A 17155-nucleotide genomic window follows, 5' to 3' on the forward strand; every position below is an offset into this window, starting at 1 on the left:
CTGAATAATATTCCACCACACATATATACCAACTTTTCTTTATCCATTCACCCACTGACAAACACTTAGGTTGCTTCCATATTTTGGCTATTGTAAAAATGCTGCAAATGAACATTGTGGGGTGCAGATATCTTTTTGAGATAGTAATTTCATATACTTTGGATATATATCCAGAAATGGAATTGTTGCATCAGATGGTAGTTCTATTTTTAATTTTTTTGAGGAACCTCCATGCTGTTTTCCACAGTGGCTGCACTAGTTTGCATTCCCACCAACAGTGCAAGGGGGTTCCTTTTTCTCTGCATCCTCATCAACACTTCTCACTTGTCTTTTTTGATTGATGGCCATTCTAACAGGTGTGAGATGGTATCTCATTGTGATTTTGATTTGCATTTCCCTGATGATTAATGATATTGAGCACCTTTTCATATCGCAAACAGCTTTTAAATAAAATTTAACTTATTTTGTCATAATCTTGCCTAGTAATACCAGATGGTGATGAACTTTTAGAAATTAAATCTCAAGTCAAATATAAAGTTAATTTGGCTTGAACGAACCAGTTTTAAATTCAAAATTCATCTGCCCAAGCTTTACACAAATCCATGTCCAAATCTGAGCACCTGCTATGTAGGGAAAGGGTTAACATTAGGCAGGGAGAGATAAGGGACCTTCAGGGAGGCAGGCAGCAGACGGGTTGGAGGAAAAAAAAAAAAAAAAAAAAAAAAAAAAGATAAACGTATTCAGACCTGCCTGGGCTAGGTGCCATGAGTGGAGGCTCACAAACTTTCTGATAAGGTCCCAATAAAAGGGGACAAAAATCCTCCCTAACTACCCAGTCAAGACCCCTCTCACTCTTGAGAGCTTCATGCTTTCTCAATAAACTCACTGCTTTGCTCACTCTCTGTTATCCACCAGATTCATTCTTCCACTCTGTGAGACAAGGACCAGCGTCTCTCCCAGCCTCCTGTAATACTGCTATTCTATTTTGTTTAATACAACTGCTATACCAACAAACTTTAAAATCGGGAAAGTACGTGCAGACCAACAACCTTATCTATTCTTATCACAACCATAGCTACAAATGTCTTCTATCTTGAAATGTCAAGGCACTAGTAGAACGGCAGAGTATTAACTGCACATTTGAATGACTGTGCCTCTAAAATCTGGGCAAGGAGGATACCAAATCCCAGCCTTCTCCCCCGATTCAGAATGCTTTCCCCTTCCATTAAATAAATGTATATGTTTCTAGATGATGTCTCCTTTTATTTATACAAAACACAGACACATGAAACTGGAAGGTTATTTGAACCGTAGGAGGCTGAAAACTAAAGGTAAAAAAGGAAGACGCTAAACACGCCCCTTGCAAACTCCAGCAGGCAAATCCGCAGGCGGCCCCAGGGCGTAGGAGGTACCCAAGCAGGGCTGGCCTGGGTCCCACAGCCCACGAGCCTAGGCGTCGCAGCCTCCAGGCTGTAGGGGCCGCTGTGGCGCTGACCCGGCTGGGTGCGCTGGGCCGCTCTCTCCCGCCGGCAGAGACGAGGCGGAGCGGAGAGGGAGCAGGTGACCTCGGGGTAGGTGTTCGGCGGCGGGTGACCGGTGGCGGGGCCGCGGGCTGCCTGCAGGAACAGGACGGCAGCCCCACCGCGCGCTGGTGCCAGGTCTTGGCGGGCCCGGCCGCCCTGCGGCCTTACTCCCAGGTGCGTTGGACCTGACGGCGTTCTCCCGAGCACCCCGACCCCTCGGCACTCCGTGGGCGCTCTCAGCGGTCTCGGGGATCTGTGGCTCCACAGGACCTATTTCCCGCCCCTTACGTGCTAGGAGCCCGGGCCTCTGGTCAGTGCCCTGTCCACGGACACCTCCACCCCAAGAACCCTCCCATTTCCTGTACAGTCACTTGGTGTCCCTGCTCACCAAACTCCTGTTTAGGGGGAAATGGTGGTGTAATTGTTTTCACTGGAGGTGCTCTTTCCTTTAGTAACTGTGTTAAAAAGTCTTATGTTCCACTTTGCAACACCGTGTCTGAAACTTAATTGAATGCAGTTTCTTTTTCTGGAGGCTTCAGATGCATCTGTCTTCGAGAAATAACCAGCTGTAATGTAGGTACCACAGTATGGGGAGGGGAGTAGACCTTAATAATACTTTACAGCCCTCAGATTGTAACTAGGCCATTGTGAAAATCTTTCTCCCTTACTCAGGTAAAGTAAATTCAAGAGATGGAAAGATACTTTTTAAACAGTATTTTTTTTTACACCAAAAACAACAAATACGGAATCCATTTAAAACATTTAAGTGATTGCAATTTTATGTTTCATAATTCTGGCAATAACTTGTAGATGCAACGTCTTATCGATTTTGAAGTAAGGTGAGGTCAAGTGGTGGAATAGGGGTGGGCTTGGACATTGAGAGACCTGGATTATCTTACTCCTAATGGCAAAGACACAATCTCTTTGGGTCTAGGTTTCTCTGTTAAAAAAAAAAAAAAAGGAATTGGACTAGATGGTAAGCATGATAATGGCGACCATTTACTGAACATCTGTTATATCTTTTAAAAAAATATTATCTAAAAAAAATGTTATCTCAATCTACAGAGCAGTTCTATGCAGTAAGATAACTTTACCCCTTTAGGTGGAAACTGAGGCCCACAGAGGTTGTCACTTATTCGAAGACCTCCAGCTTATAAATAATAAAGTTGTAATTTGAGGCTATGCTACCTCCCTTCAAGACATAAAGCCCTTTGATTCTAACCCAAACTTGTTTATTCTAATTTAAATTATTTTTAAGGTGTTTTGTTCCAGACTTCAAATGTTTTTTCTTACATATTAAGATAGGATGGTATATGAAACTAAAATAACAAGTGTATTTTATATCTCATTATTATGTCAATTTTATAATTCCCTAAATATTTTTAAATTACTTTGTTTTTAATTTACATCCAAGTTAATTAGCATATAGTGCAATAATGATTTCAGCAGTAGATTCCAGTGATTCATCCCCTATGTATAACACACAGTGCTTATCCAAACAAGTGCCTTCTGTAACGCCCCTTACCCATTTAGCCCATCCCCCCACCCATAGCCCCTCCAGCAACCATCAGTTTGTTCTCTGTCTTTAAGAGTCTCTTGTGCTCACTTTGGCAGCATTTATACTAAAAAAGAATCTCTTATGTTTTGTCCCCCTCCCTGTTTTTATATTATTTTTACTTCCCTTCCCGTATGTTCATCTGTTTTGTATCTTAAATTCCACATATGGGTGGAGTCATATGATACTTGTCTTTCTCTGACTGATTTATTTTGCTTAGCATAATACCCTCTAGTTCCATCCACGTACTTGCAGATGGCAAGATTTCATTCTTTTTGATTGCTGAGTAATATTCCATTGTATGTGTATACCACATCTTCTTTATCCATTCATCCGTCATTGGACACTTGGGCTGTTTCCATACTTTGGCTATTGTCAGTAGCACTGCTATAAACATTGGGGTGCATGTGCCCCTTCAAAACAGCACACCTGTAACCCTTTGATAAATAGTAGTGCAATTGCTGGGTCATAGGGTAGTTCTATTTTTAATTTTTTGAGAAACCTCCTTAATGTCTTCCAGAGTGGCTATACCAGTTTGCATTCCCACCAGCAGTGCAAAAGAGATCCTCTTTGTCTGCATTCTTGCCAACACATGTTGTTGCCTGAATTGATAATTTAGCCATTCTGACTGGTGTGTGGTGGTATCTCATTGTGGTTTTAATTGTATGTCCCTGATGATGAGTGATGTTGAGCATTTTTTAATGTGTCTGTTAGCCATCTGGTTGTCTTCTTTGGAAAAGCGTCTTTTCATGTATTTTGCCCATTTCTTCGCTGGATTATTTGTTTTTTGGGTGTCGAGTTTGATAAGTTCTTCATAGATTTTGGATACTAACCCTTTATCTGGTATGTCATTTGCAATATCTTCTCCCATTCTGTCTGTTGCCTTTTAGTTTTGTTGATTGTTTCCTTTGCTGTGCAGAAGCTTTTTATTTTGATGAGGTCCTAGTAGTACATTTTTGCTTTTGTTTCACTTGCCTCCAGAGGCATGTCGAGTAAGAAGTTGCTGTGGCCAAGATCAAAGAGGTTTTTGCCTGCTTTCTCCTCTAGGATTTTGATGGTTTCCTGTCTTATATTTAGGTCTTTCCTCCATTTTGAGTTTATTATTTTGGGGTATGGTGTAAGAAAGTGGTCTAGGTTCATTCTTCTGCATGTCGCTGTCCAGTTTTCCCAAAACCATTTGCTGAAGAGACTGTTTTCCACTGGATATTCTTTTCTGCTTTGTCAAAGATTAGTTGGCCATACGTTTGTGGGTCCATTTCTGGGTTATCTATTTTATTTCACTGATCTATGTCTGTTTTTGTGCCAGTACCATACCTTTTTGATGATTACAGCTTTGTAATACATCTTGAAGTCTGGGATTGTGATGCCTCCAGCTTTGGTTTTCTTTTTCAATATTACTTTGGTTATTTGGGGTCTTTTCTGGTTCCATACAAATTTTAGGATTGTTTGTTCTAGCTCTGTGAAGAATGCTAGTGTTACTTTGATAGGGATTTCATTGAATATATAGATTGCTTTGGATAGTATTGACATTTTAACAATACTTGTTCTTCCAGTCCATGAGCATGAAGTATTTTTCCATTTTTTTGTGTGTCTTCTTCAATTTCTTTCATAGGCTTTCTATAGATTTCATTGTATAGATTTTTCATCTTTTTGGTTAGGTTTATATAATTCCCTAAGTGTTAAAGGAAAGGCTCTGATTATTGCTAAGGTTCCTTCTCACTAACATGCTGTAATTCTGATAATTCTGTTTTGGCATCTCCTATTGAGATGCTGATTTCAAAAATGAATACCTGAAGATTAAATTTTTCCCTAAAGTAACTCATAGTCTTTTTATCTTGGTCTAATTTCCATATATAATATAATATAGACAGTCATGCCAGTTTTAGGTCAATGAATTGTTTTATGTCAGTTGCCAGATACATTCTGGATCATCCCCCTGAGGAAGAATTTTACTGAAGGAAAGAAAATCATCAAAAAATGAGCAGTCCTGGGGCACCTTAGTGACTCAGTCAGTTGAGCCTCTGACTCTTGCTTGATCTCAGCTCAGGTCTTGATCTCAGGGTTGTGAGTTCAAGCCCCACATTGGGCTCTGTGCTGAAGCCTGCTTAAAACAAAACAAACAAAAAAACGACCAGTCCTGACTCTGTCTAGCACTATCTTGGACTATCTTATACAGCCTCACACATTGTGTATTATTAATTCCAGGAGGGCACCATCCTCACACTTTGAGGTGTGAATGACCCTCATGGAGTTGCACCCTTTATCTCTTCATATTTCCTTCACAAGAGGATGGGCAGAAGAAAAAGCTAAAGAACTTTTTAGCAGGGTGGGACATAATGAAGTAAATGCAGCTTAATTTACATCATTTATACAGATACGTATGAAAAATCCTACTCTATTTCTTTAAAATTTAGAAACAACAGTTTTTTTATCATTTGTCAATAAGGGAACAAGAAATGAGTGATGGAAAGATGAAGAAGAAATAAGAGTAGGGGCTCCTGGACAGATTTCACCAACCAGGGTGGCCCTGTGGATACCTGATTTATGGAGTATTTTCCAAGTGGGCCCACACACAAACTAATCACCAAATTGCTTAGCCAGGAGCAGTACAATGCCAAGTTTCCATCATCCCTGCCAGACTCTGTGTGTTTGTTTTGTATGATTCCCTTTTTAACACTGTACATGAAATTTCTTCCCTTAGCTTAAAAATAAACCTATCTTGAAAGTGAGTATAACTAGGGGCACCTGGGTGGTTCAGTTGGTTAAGTATCCAACTTGATTTTGGCTCAGGTCATGATCCCATGGTTTGTGAGTTGCAGCCCCATGTCAGGCTCTGTGCTGACACTGAAGAGTCTGCTTGGGATTCTCTCTCCCTCTCTCTCTGTCCTCTCCTCTGCTCTCTCTCAAAATAAATAAATAAACTTTTTTTAAAAAAGTGAGTATAGGGGCGCCTGGTGGCTCAGTCGGTTGAGCGGCCGACTTCGGCTCAGGTCATGATCTCGCGGTCCGTTAGTTTGATCCCCACGTCGGGCTCTGTGCTGACCACTCAGAGCCTGGAGCCTGCTTCGGATTCTGTGTCTCCCTCTCTCTCTGCTCTTCCCCAGCTCATACTCTCTCTCTCTCTCTCTCTCTCTCTCTCAGAAATGAATAAACATTTTAAAAAATCAATCAATAAAATCAATAAAAAAGTTTACTTTTGATGTAGATATTTGTTTTCCCAAAGAGTTTTGACAATGAACATATCTGTGAATAAACAACTAAGGCTTTATACTCTATATACTGTGCTTATTCAACCAACATATCTTGAATTTCTACTCCAGCCATGTATGTAGATCTTTGTGGGTCAGGCATGTGAAGAGATTCTAAAGAACTTTACACATGGAAAATATTTTGTGGTGTTTTGTTTCTTCTATTATATATAACAAATTCTTGGCTACTAAAGCCCATTTTGGCCTCAGTAATCTACATTTTTTATTTAAAGTATAGAAGGTTCTTAAATTTTTTTGTTAGTTCAATAGATGGTATAAACAAATTCATATAATTTTGGGAGAACTATTGTCACATCTTCAGTGACTGTGGCTCATTAAACAAGCAATAAAATTGAGTTGTCTTTTTTTTTTTTTTAATGTTTATTTTTGAGAGAGAAAGAAACAGAGTGTGGGCGGGTGGAGGGGCAGAGAGAGAGGGAGACACAGAATCCGAAGCAGACTCCCGGCTATGAGCTTTCAGCAGAGAGCCCAACGTGGGGCTAGAACTCACGAACCATGAGGTCATGACCTGAGCCAAAGTTGGACGCTTAACCAACTGAGCCACCCAGGCGCCCCAAGCTGTCTTATTTAAAGACTGATATATAATAGAAAATGTCTGATAAAAGGCTGATATATAGAAAATGTTGTCTGATAAAAGGCTGATATATAACGGAAAATGTTACTTATATACTCTGCAGAAAGTATCATAAACAATGGAAATTATGGTATATGAAATCTTTAAAATACAGCATATAGTGTAGTAGGTAATCCCTTAATTTGTAAATGTCCCTTTAATAAACACTTCTGGTGGCTTCTAGCCCAGATATTTTTTTTTTTTTTATGTTTTATTTATGAGAGAGACACAGAGACTGAATGTGAGTGGAGAAGGGGCAGAGAGAGAGGGAGACACAGAATCCAAAGCTGAGCTGTCAGCCCAGAGCCTGACGCGGGGCTCGAACTCACGATCTGTGAGATCATGACCTGAGCTGAAGTCAGATGGTCAACCGATTGAGCCACCCAGGCACCCCAGCCCAGGTATTCTTTAATTGTCATTTCTGGTAAAAAGTTTAACATACATAGTGAATTGTTAAGGTGAATATGGATGTCTGGAGATTGTAATATAAGGAATACTGCCTTGGTTGCTTATTTCCTTGATTCATTACAAAGCAAACAGGTTCTGCTAAGGAAGAGAGGAGACCAAGGAATCTTGCAACTAAAATGAAGTCATTACAATTCATGTGAGAACACTCTTAATCTGTAGGTTTTTTTTTTTAATTTTGTTTTAATGTTTATTTTTGAGACAGAGAAAGACAGAGCATGAATGGGGGAGGGTCAGAGAGAGAGGGAGACACAGAATCTGAAACAGTCTCCAGGCTCTGAGCTGTCAGCACAGAGCCTGACATGGGGCTCGAACTCACGGACGGCGAGATCATGACCTGAGCTGAAGTCGACGCTTAACCGACTGAGCCACCCAGGTGCCCCTATAGTTTTTATAGACATTTCATATGGGTTGAATTTTGACATCGAACATTACTATATCCCTTTGACCTTAAAATAGTGAAATTTCCCTCCCTCTCTCTCTCTCATTTTTTGGACTTGAGGTAAGTATTGAGTTAATCATCCTCAATTCTTGGCACATTTTCATCAACACAGTGTGTGTGTGATAACTGCGGTCTGAGGGCCCTTCTGTGCTCTACAGTATGTGCTGTCTATACCCACCTTCCCTATTACCTTGTTTTTCTTCCCACTAGACAATTTTAAACCATATTCTACTGGTTATCTTTGTTTTAAATACATGCAGCAATTTCTCAATAATTGAAGGAAAATGTCTCTTTGTCAGTTTATGGTTATAATGACTTACCTTTGTATATTTGCTTTTTCAGGCCTTCCTACTATTTTTATCTAATGCCCCAGTTTCAATTAGGGGTATACTGTGAGGCTGTGATTCAGTCCTAACAGCGTGGATATTGTGTTAACTGTTTCCTGCCTCACATTTTTTTATGGGCATGGCTGATTTACAGACTGTAATATCACTTCCACTTTAATGACTGCTTCTTTCTGATATTTTTTCCCTCACATTACAGTCAATCATGTTATTAGCTTAAGTGGAAACATCACTGGCACCTAGCTTAGGCATCTGGTGACCACCATGTGTTACTTAAATTCTAAATACGTTTGCACATACCATCTACCCTGCTCTCATGGTTGAGAGGGAAAGAAGAAATGTCAGCAGTTTTCATAGAAGAAAAAGAAAGCAACAGGAGTAGTTTGTTCTCATAAGAAAGGAGGAGTAGCAAAGGAATTTTACATCCCTCCCCCTTTATTGTTGACATTATTGAAAGCTAAGACCATAAATGAGGAGGAAGTTATAGGGATTCTGGGCCTAACGCAGAAGCATATGCCAAGTCCCCGTTACAGCTGGTTTTGTGTGGTATCAGGAAGTTAATACAGGAAATGGGCATGTCGACGGACCTCCTGGTCAGCAGGAAGCAGTGGATTTTTTGCCACCTTTGGGCATGATGAGTTTCAAGCAAGTGTATACTGACTGAACAAATACCAGGCATGTTATGGAATTGTTTCAGAAGTTGTCTGTAGTGAAAAAAAAACAAAACAAAACACTGTTCCAGTGGAGAAAATGAGTAACTTGCATACAAGAGAAATAAAACAACAACAACAAAACAATTGCTAGTTACAGCTTGACTGATGTTTGAAATGCTGATGAAGTGTTCTATGAATTGCTACCTCATATATGTCATGCCCAGGCTGGACTTTGCAAAAGAAGTAAACAAAGACTGATGATTGTTCTATTCTGCTGAATGCATCTTGGACGGAAAAGGTGAGACTACTTGTCATTGGCAAGTAGTTTACCTTCAGTGCTTCGGAAATGCTTATTTGCTCCCCTATGATTATCAAGCCAGTACATATACCTATAGGATGAACATTTATTTAATGAATGAGAAATGCTGGCAAGAGAATGAAAGGAGCAAAATACAATATCCTCCTGCTGATAGACAGTCGGTTGCTCTGCCTACAACACACTCCTATGCTTAGATCATGCATGTGTTGAGTTTTTCCCATTGAACTGCACAGCCATTCTACACCCATAAGATGGGGGTTAATTTTCACAGTGAAAGCACACTGCTGAAACAACTCTTTCTAAATCTGGATGATGAAGGGAAAACTGTGAAAATAAAATGAAGCAAGCTATTGGCATGATTGCTGAGACCTGGTGGTCTGTAGAGCCATCCACATAGTGAAATTTTGGGAATTTTGGGAAACTCATCTCCCAGACCAGTTTGATTTTAAAGACTTTGTGGCTAGAGATAGCAGTTGAACTATGAACTATTTTCCAAGAGTTAGCAAATCCTAAAATTGATATATGAGTGCTAAGTAATACCAAAGTGGAACCAGAAAGTGATGTTGAATATCGTGACAACAATGAAAACCATCATCCAGTGGATGAAGGAATAGGAAACAGTGAACATTTCAGAAGCCCTAGCAAGTGTAGAAAGCATTGAGAAGTCCTTTCCCTTCACGTAGGTGTTCCTGATGAGGTGTTTATGCAATTAAGTGGTATAGATGAACTAACCACTTCAACAAAGACAGTTTTGAAAAAACTGAACTAATTTTCTCCATAACTAATAAAGTTGCAAAAATATTGCCTTTATAAAGTCTGTAAAATGGAAAACTTAAAGAATACTTGTATGAACAAAGCCCCAGTGAGTGTTTAAATGTGAATGTTTGACTCTTGTTTCATAACATTTACTGTATGGTAGGGTTACAGCATTTCCCCAGAACATTTTATTACATTGTCATTAATTTCCACCTTGGGAAGCTTTCTTTTCCTACCTCTTTCCTTCCAACCCTCCCACACCTCTCCCCAGCATTAGGTGGAAGGAATGATAAGAATAAGCTTTTGCCTAATAGTACCTAGAAGAGAAAAATATTCACAAAATGTTGACACTCCAGCTGGCAGAACCATAAACCAAAAGACACATTGGGATTTAATAGGATAGAGTTAGAATAATTAAGAGGAAAATGGATATTCACCTTGAGATAGCAGAGCAGTCCTTCCCAAAAAGTCACTGACAGGCAAATGAGGAGTGAAAATAGCTACTTACCCTTACTGCTTGGTACTCATGCTTAGGTCGGTCCCCCAGAAGAAGGCTGATGAGCATGGGCCAGGGGTGAAGCTGTAGGAGAAATTGAAAAATGCCACTGTTCTTTCAAAGCTGTTGGAAAGTGAAGAAGAGTGAAAATGGGAGGAAATAAAGAAGGGTATGGATTATCCACTGGCCCCTGCTACCCTTAGCTTCCTCTTTATATAACAGGATACAATGTGATTCAGACCAAGAACAATTCTCCAGGCTTCTGTGAAAGTAGGAACACAACTTTTGCCCACCTCACTTGTTCTAAGAGATCAAAAATAACGATTTTATCAAATAAAATTTAGAGCACCATTTACAAAGTACATGCTATATGAAGTAATAAAATAATTGACAATCACTCTAGGTATGTATCTGGACTGGAATTCAAAAAAAGGAATGCATGTAGAATGCTTTTTTTTTTTTTTTTTTTAAAGAACATTATCAGAAAAACTGTGAAGAAAAAAAAGTCTCTTATTTTACTTCTAGGTGATAAATCATCATTAGTCAAGATGTCTTCAGCACCAGAGTCTCCCGGCTTTAAAAAGGAACCACCCAAAGAGAAAGACTTTAAAAACCCAGGGCTCAGAGGAGTCCGCACGACAACCTTATTTCGGGCTGTGAATCCAGAGCTGTTCATTAAACCCGTAAGAAATATACCTAGGATAAGACATTATGTTCAGTTTAACTAGGCTATCAGAAATAGAAAGTGTTTATTTTCCTGTCACATTTGATTATGTCATGAAAATTTTATGTTGACTAATAAGGCCTCTCTGATAAAAGCAGGTGAAAGGGATCTCTTAAATGCTATTTGTCTATACATACAAAACTAATTATTTTGAGGTATTTGAGAACTTTAACAGAATACAGTTGCACTTTGATAGATCAACTTCTCAAATTCCTCTTTAATATTTTATTTTAATATTTGCACCAATTTGAAAGAAATTTTTATTGTTTGATCAGGTACTATTACATAAATAAGACCTTTCATTGAAATAAAACAAAATGAAAATCTGATCATTTTTATAGACTACAATTCTAGCCTTTATTGTATTTTTACCTAAGGGATATTGTAAGTATGAAAAATTTCAAAACATACACTAGTACACTGTAAGGGAGTTAGCTAATCATTTATATTTTTGTTGCAAATTACTGAATATATTTGACCAGTTTTATTTTAAAATAAATATAAACTTTATTTTTAAATAAATGTAAGTAAAATCAAATTATTATATATTTAAATGTATTGGATTTGGTTAGAATTTTATTTATTCATTCATTTATTTTAAAGAAATCCTATGGACTGAGCATTTGATTTTAATTTTAATTTTATTTTAGAGAGAGAGAGCATGAGTAGAGGAGAGGGTCAGAGGGAGAGAGAGAGAATCTTAAACAGGCTCCACACTGAGCATGGAGCCTGATACAGGGCTTGATCCCACAACCCAGGGATCATGACCTGAACCGAAATCAAGAATCGGACGCTCAACCAACTGACCTACCCAAGCACCCTTTGGTTAGCATTTTAGTAAATCTATTTTTAAAATGTTTGTTTATATATTTTGACAGAGAGAAAGAGAGTAAGAGAGAGAATTCCAAGCAGGGTCCATGCTGTCAGCACAAGCCCCTTGGTTAGAATTTTAATAACATAGTTGCCAGTGTAAACTGTTTTAAAGTTAAATAGGTCAATTTAACAAGCAAGTAATTAAATCAAGGTAGAATGTTTTAAAACCTTTGAACTAATATGTTGTTTCAATTGCCAAGTGCATGTCAAGAGTTATAGATTTAAACTGCTTTGAGCTTGTGGCCTTGTTATATGTCCATCCAGGTTGAAAAGTTTGACCTTTATTCTTTTGATGATTAAGATTTGAAATAGTACTAATACAGCAAGTATTACAGAAGCAGAAAATGCTAATTGAAACTTGTATCACTACCATGCACTCACACTGACCTAAGAAAGGTTCATTTGGGGAGCATGAACACACAGGAAGATCTGAGTTATAGTATAGACAAAACAAAACATTTCTATGGAATTGTAAACATCTTTCCTATACTTAAAGGCTTTTTTTCCCCCCAATGTCAAAGTTATATTGCTTAGTCTCTCAGGGTCTTGGACTTTTCAGCAGTAAATCAAACTTAGTATACAACAGCATAGTATCTGCTCCAGTCACACAGTTTCTTAAGGTTATACAGTAGGTACCCAGAGGAGAGTGTATGTGTTGTCATTCTTGCCGCACTTAATATATGACATGAAAATTGAAGGCTTTTTGCAAGTTATCCATGAACTCAGGCAAGAAGAATAGCATGTTATACTTCATTCCTCACTTCTTAATAAGATTAACTAATTGAAGGTTTGCCAGTAGGGAAACTTGAGCTCAGGAAAGTTGAGCAACTTCTCCATGTCACACAGGTAAAAGTGAAAACTTGATCACTAGACCCATTTCTGTGTCTCATTTCCCTTGCCCCTCTCCCAACTACCACCTTTCTGAAGGTACAGGCCTGAGAGGCTGTAGGCAGGAGACAGACTGGAGAGGAGAAGCAAGAGCCTTCTATAATCTCTGAATTATCAGGAGTTGAGTTAATTGAATAAAGAACTGGGTAAATTGTTATAATGGAAAATATCACCATAGGAATGCTAGTATGGCAGTAAAGACTTGGTATATCAGGAGGAAAGTACAACAGATATTTGGGTCTCCTCAAATGATTAAGTCTTAATGAGGATTTATAATTTCTTTTCTTTGACAGAACAAACCTGTAATGGCTTTTGGACTGATAACCCTTTCCCTTTGCGTGGCTTATATTGGTTATCTACATGCATCCCAAGAGAATACAAAGGATCTCTACGAAGCTATTGATAGTGAGGGACACAGTTATATGAGGAGGAAAACATCTAAATGGGATTAACAGTGCTGGATGCTGCAGACGGAGCTTTGCTAAAGGCTCTGAAATCTTCTAATGGAAGACTTTGTGAGTGCACAGTATCATGCTCCTTGTTCTAGAATGTGTTAATGAGGAAGGAAGGTAGCAGTTGTGAACCGGCCACTAGACTACATCTCATCCTGCAGCCCTTACCCCATTCTTTGTTCACAGCAAGAGCTTCTCAATATTTTTCTTTCATGAAGTCCTTGTATGAAAGTGCCATTAAGAATGGAAGTTGTTTTTGTGAATTAACTTCTATATAATAAAAATATAGTGCCGGTGCTGTTAAATTTGTATGGTATTTTTAATATTTACAATGAGTTGTGCATTTGCAACTGTTTTAAGGGTTTAGTTTTGTTTTGCTGTTTAGAAAGGCATTCATTTTTTCCTGGCATAGAACTTATGTTTATGACAAAAAAAAATAATTGTGATTATTATGAAGCATACAGTCAACATTCAAGACAAATAATTTTTTTAATGTTTATTTCTGAGAGAAAAAGAGCCAGTGTACGAGTGGGGGAGGGCAGAGAGAGAGACACACAGAATCTAAAGCAGCCCTGAGCTGTCAGCAGAGTGTGATGTGGGGCTTGAACCCACAAACTATGAGATCATGACCTGAGCCAGAGACAGATGCTTAACCAACTGACCCACCCAGGCGCCCCCAAGACAAATAATTTTTATAGAGTCACAGATGGCTCATATATTTTGGCGTTCCATTTCAGCTACTTTGGTCCAGAATTTTATTTCATTTGAAAAGGTAGTCCCACTCAACTACTAAAATAAATAAATGAGAGAATAACCCAATTGGAGTTTTTCTTTGAAAAAAAAAAAAGTATATTTTACTGAGCTCTGATGTTTTTATTTGACTACAACCAAATGTTATCTATTTTAGATTTTGTAAATTAATGTTACAATGATATTACAAACATAAAATCAAATTTTCTTATGGTTATTTTAGAACTAGGACTATCCAACAAATAAGAAAAGAAGGTCTTCTTACTCTCTTGGGTTTACCGCATATAATTTAGATTTCTCTTACAAGGGTTTTGGACCTGTAGCATGTGTAGATTTTTATCTGTTTTCCAAATCACTATAATTGGGGCTCAGTAATAAATCTCATCTATGAAATTTTGTTTCATTTATTATTGCCAAATAACAATAACTGTATAAGAGTTTATCACCATAGTGTGAATTTTTTTAAAATTTTTTTATGTTTATTTATTTCTGAGAGAGACAGAGACAGAGTGCAAGTGAAGGAGGGGCAGAGAGAGAGGGAGACACAGAATCCAAAGCAGACTCCAGGCTCTGAGCTGTCAGCACAGGCACAGAGCCCGTTGCAGGGCTTGAACTCACAAACGGTGGGATCATGACCTGAGCTGAAGTCGCCTAACTGACTGAGCCACCCAGGTGGTGTGAATTTTTAATTTCTAGTACTTAATTGTGGTTTGTAAGCTGTATGAAAATGTAATTATGTCTTGTCTGTAGATATTAAAGAGCTTAAATAACTGAGTTATCTGTATGCAACTAAATCAGAACTTTATTCCTGAGCCCTAAATATTTCTTTGCTATGTCTCTCTATATAGTACACTTCATATAGTTTAAAATGCACTTAAGTAGTGTAAAATGCCTTTTAATTTAAAGTATTATATTTTGCTTTTGGTTTCCCTGTGTACTTTGGCTGTTAAAGAATTAGAATTCTTCTGTTTTCAACTTATGCATTTAATATTACACCATCATTTTTTAGAATTTCTCTGTTATTCAGAATAAGTTGTTATTTGTTGGGGGAGATACTGTTTAGGTGAACTATCAAGAGACCATCACAGCACAGAAGGACAGCAGGAAATACAGCAGCCTTCAGCCATGTGACATCTATGTATGGGAATGAATCAAGGTAGCAGTGGATTCAGGGAGGCAGGTGCACAGCTGTGAAAAATTCTGGGAGCGAAGAATCACACTGAATTTTAGGAACAGGTAACCTAACTATTATACTTATTACATGATGGTTACAAGTTACAGCACGGGCTTTGTGTGTGTGCAGAGTGTCAAAGGCTACCTGGCTGTGTATTGATGTTCTCATTCATTCTCTGAGGGAAAAATGCCACTTGGACATTGCATCTAAGAAAGGAATGGTCCAGGCGAGAGATGTACAGCATTTTGGAATCAGGGTTCAAGTGGTTAAAGGAATGTCTTTCAGTGTGAGAATCTGGTTGAGACTGGGCAAAACTTAGAAACTTAATAGATGAGGTCTTGAAGCAAGTCTCGATAAGTAAAATATTAATAAGTGGTAAGTGACCTTTTTGCCCAAGGAAGTAATCCATTCTGATAGAGCTATTTGCCCAGAGGAGCAAGCTGTTCAATTGATAAATTGGTTTTCAAGAATTTCCTGAATAAACTGTGAAGTTATTTATTGGTGTAGCCTTATCCTCCATAGGGTAACCAATCTTTTCCAATTTGTTAGGCGTGGAGGTGGTTCTTGGGATGCAGGACTATACATTTTAAAACAAGGACAACACATTAGTTAACTGTGATTTTAAAAACCAGGCTTATTAATTTTGAGTGGTAATGGAAAGTAACTTTTCCTTTAAGATACTGTGATGTTTTCCCAGTTTTATTGCCATGGCACCAAAGCATCATGTTTATAAAAATGTGAATTTATTGGGGCACCTGGATGACTCAATAGGTTAAGCATCTAACTTTGGCTCAGGTCAAGATCTCACAGCTCATGAGTTCGAGCCCCACGTTGGGCTCCATGCTGACAGCTCAGAGCCTGGAGCCTGCTTCAGATTCTGTCTCCCTCTCTCTCTGCCCCTCCCTTGCTCATGCTTAGTCTCTCTCTCAAAAATAAATAAACATTAAAAAATTTAATTAAAATATATTAATTTATTAATTTTTCTCCTTTGCTGGCCTAAAAGAAATCAATTCTTTAAATAAAACATTTAATTTTTTTTAATGTTTATTTATTTTTGAAGGAGAGAGACAGTGTGAGTGGCGGAGAGACAGGGAGACAGAATCCAAAGCAGGCTCCAGGCTCTGAGCTGTCAGCACAGAGCCCAACATGGGGCTCGAACTCGCAAACTGTGAGATCATGACCTGAGCCAAATGGCTCTTAATGACACTTAATGACAGAGCCACCCTGGTGCCCCTTTAAATAAACCATTTAAAAGAAAATGTAGGTTGAAAAATGATTCCTCCTGTTCTACCCCAACCCCAAAGATGTTCAGATCCTAATTCCTAGATCCTGTGATTATGTTACCTTATATGGCAGAAGGGACTTTGCAGATATGATCAAGTTAGGGATTTTGAGATGGGAAAATTACCCTTTATTATCCAGATGAGCCTGATATAATCTTAATCCTTATTAAGAAGGAGGCTGAAGATCAGGGGAAGAAGCATAGAGGTCCATGCACACAGGGGGAGAAAAGGCTACATCATGTGAGGCATGAGCCAAGGAATTCGGGTGGCCTCTAGAAGGTAAAAAAGGCAAGGAAACAGACTCTCCTGTAAAGCCTCCAGAAAGAACCAGCCCTGCTGACACCTTAATTTTAGCCTCATAAGACTCATTTTGAACCTCTGACCTCCAGAACTGCAAGAGAGTAAATGGTGTTGTTTTCAGTCACTAAATGTGGGGTGATTTGTTACAGCAGCAATAGGAAACTAGTACAGAGAGTATCTGGGAAATGAATGGCTGTACCATGCTCCCTTTCCTCATTATTTCTGGTTGCTTTTATGAGCAAAGCTTGTCTTACCTAGCAACAGTTGCTAAGTAAG

General features: G+C 38.5%; 1 protein-coding gene across 5 annotated transcripts; it reads left to right on the forward strand.

The window, feature by feature from the left end:
* The first annotated feature begins 1488 nt into the window (after window positions 1–1488).
* Window positions 1489–13677, forward strand: SMIM8 (small integral membrane protein 8). Of its 5 annotated transcripts, none has more exons than XM_042986775.1 (3): window positions 1489–1571; window positions 10961–11118; window positions 13214–13677. In XM_042986775.1, the coding sequence occupies exons 2-3, from the start codon at window positions 10984–10986 to the stop codon at window positions 13370–13372; spliced, it is 294 nt and encodes a 97-aa protein (XP_042842709.1). In that variant the 5' UTR covers window positions 1489–1571; window positions 10961–10983; the 3' UTR covers window positions 13373–13677. The 5 variants fall into 5 exon arrangements, with proteins under 5 accessions (XP_042842709.1, XP_007076972.1, XP_042842710.1 ...); XM_007076910.2 differs by having other exon boundaries at window positions 1510–1697; XM_042986776.1 differs by lacking the exon at window positions 1489–1571 and adding an exon at window positions 1928–2096.
* The last annotated feature ends 3478 nt before the right edge of the window (window positions 13678–17155 follow it).

Source organism: Panthera tigris, chromosome B2, assembly GCF_018350195.1.
Source record: "Panthera tigris isolate Pti1 chromosome B2, P.tigris_Pti1_mat1.1, whole genome shotgun sequence".
NCBI classification, from domain to species: domain Eukaryota; kingdom Metazoa; phylum Chordata; class Mammalia; order Carnivora; family Felidae; genus Panthera; species Panthera tigris.

Excerpts from the sequence above, each read along its gene's own strand:
- SMIM8 (XM_042986775.1), top strand. The coding sequence starts at position 10,984 with ATGTCTTCAGCACCAGAGTCTCCCGGCTTTAAAAAGGAACCACCCAAA. Across the intron at positions 11,119-13,213 it reads CAGAGCTGTTCATTAAACCC|AACAAACCTGTAATGGCTTT; the intron begins GTAAGAAATATA and ends TTTCTTTGACAG.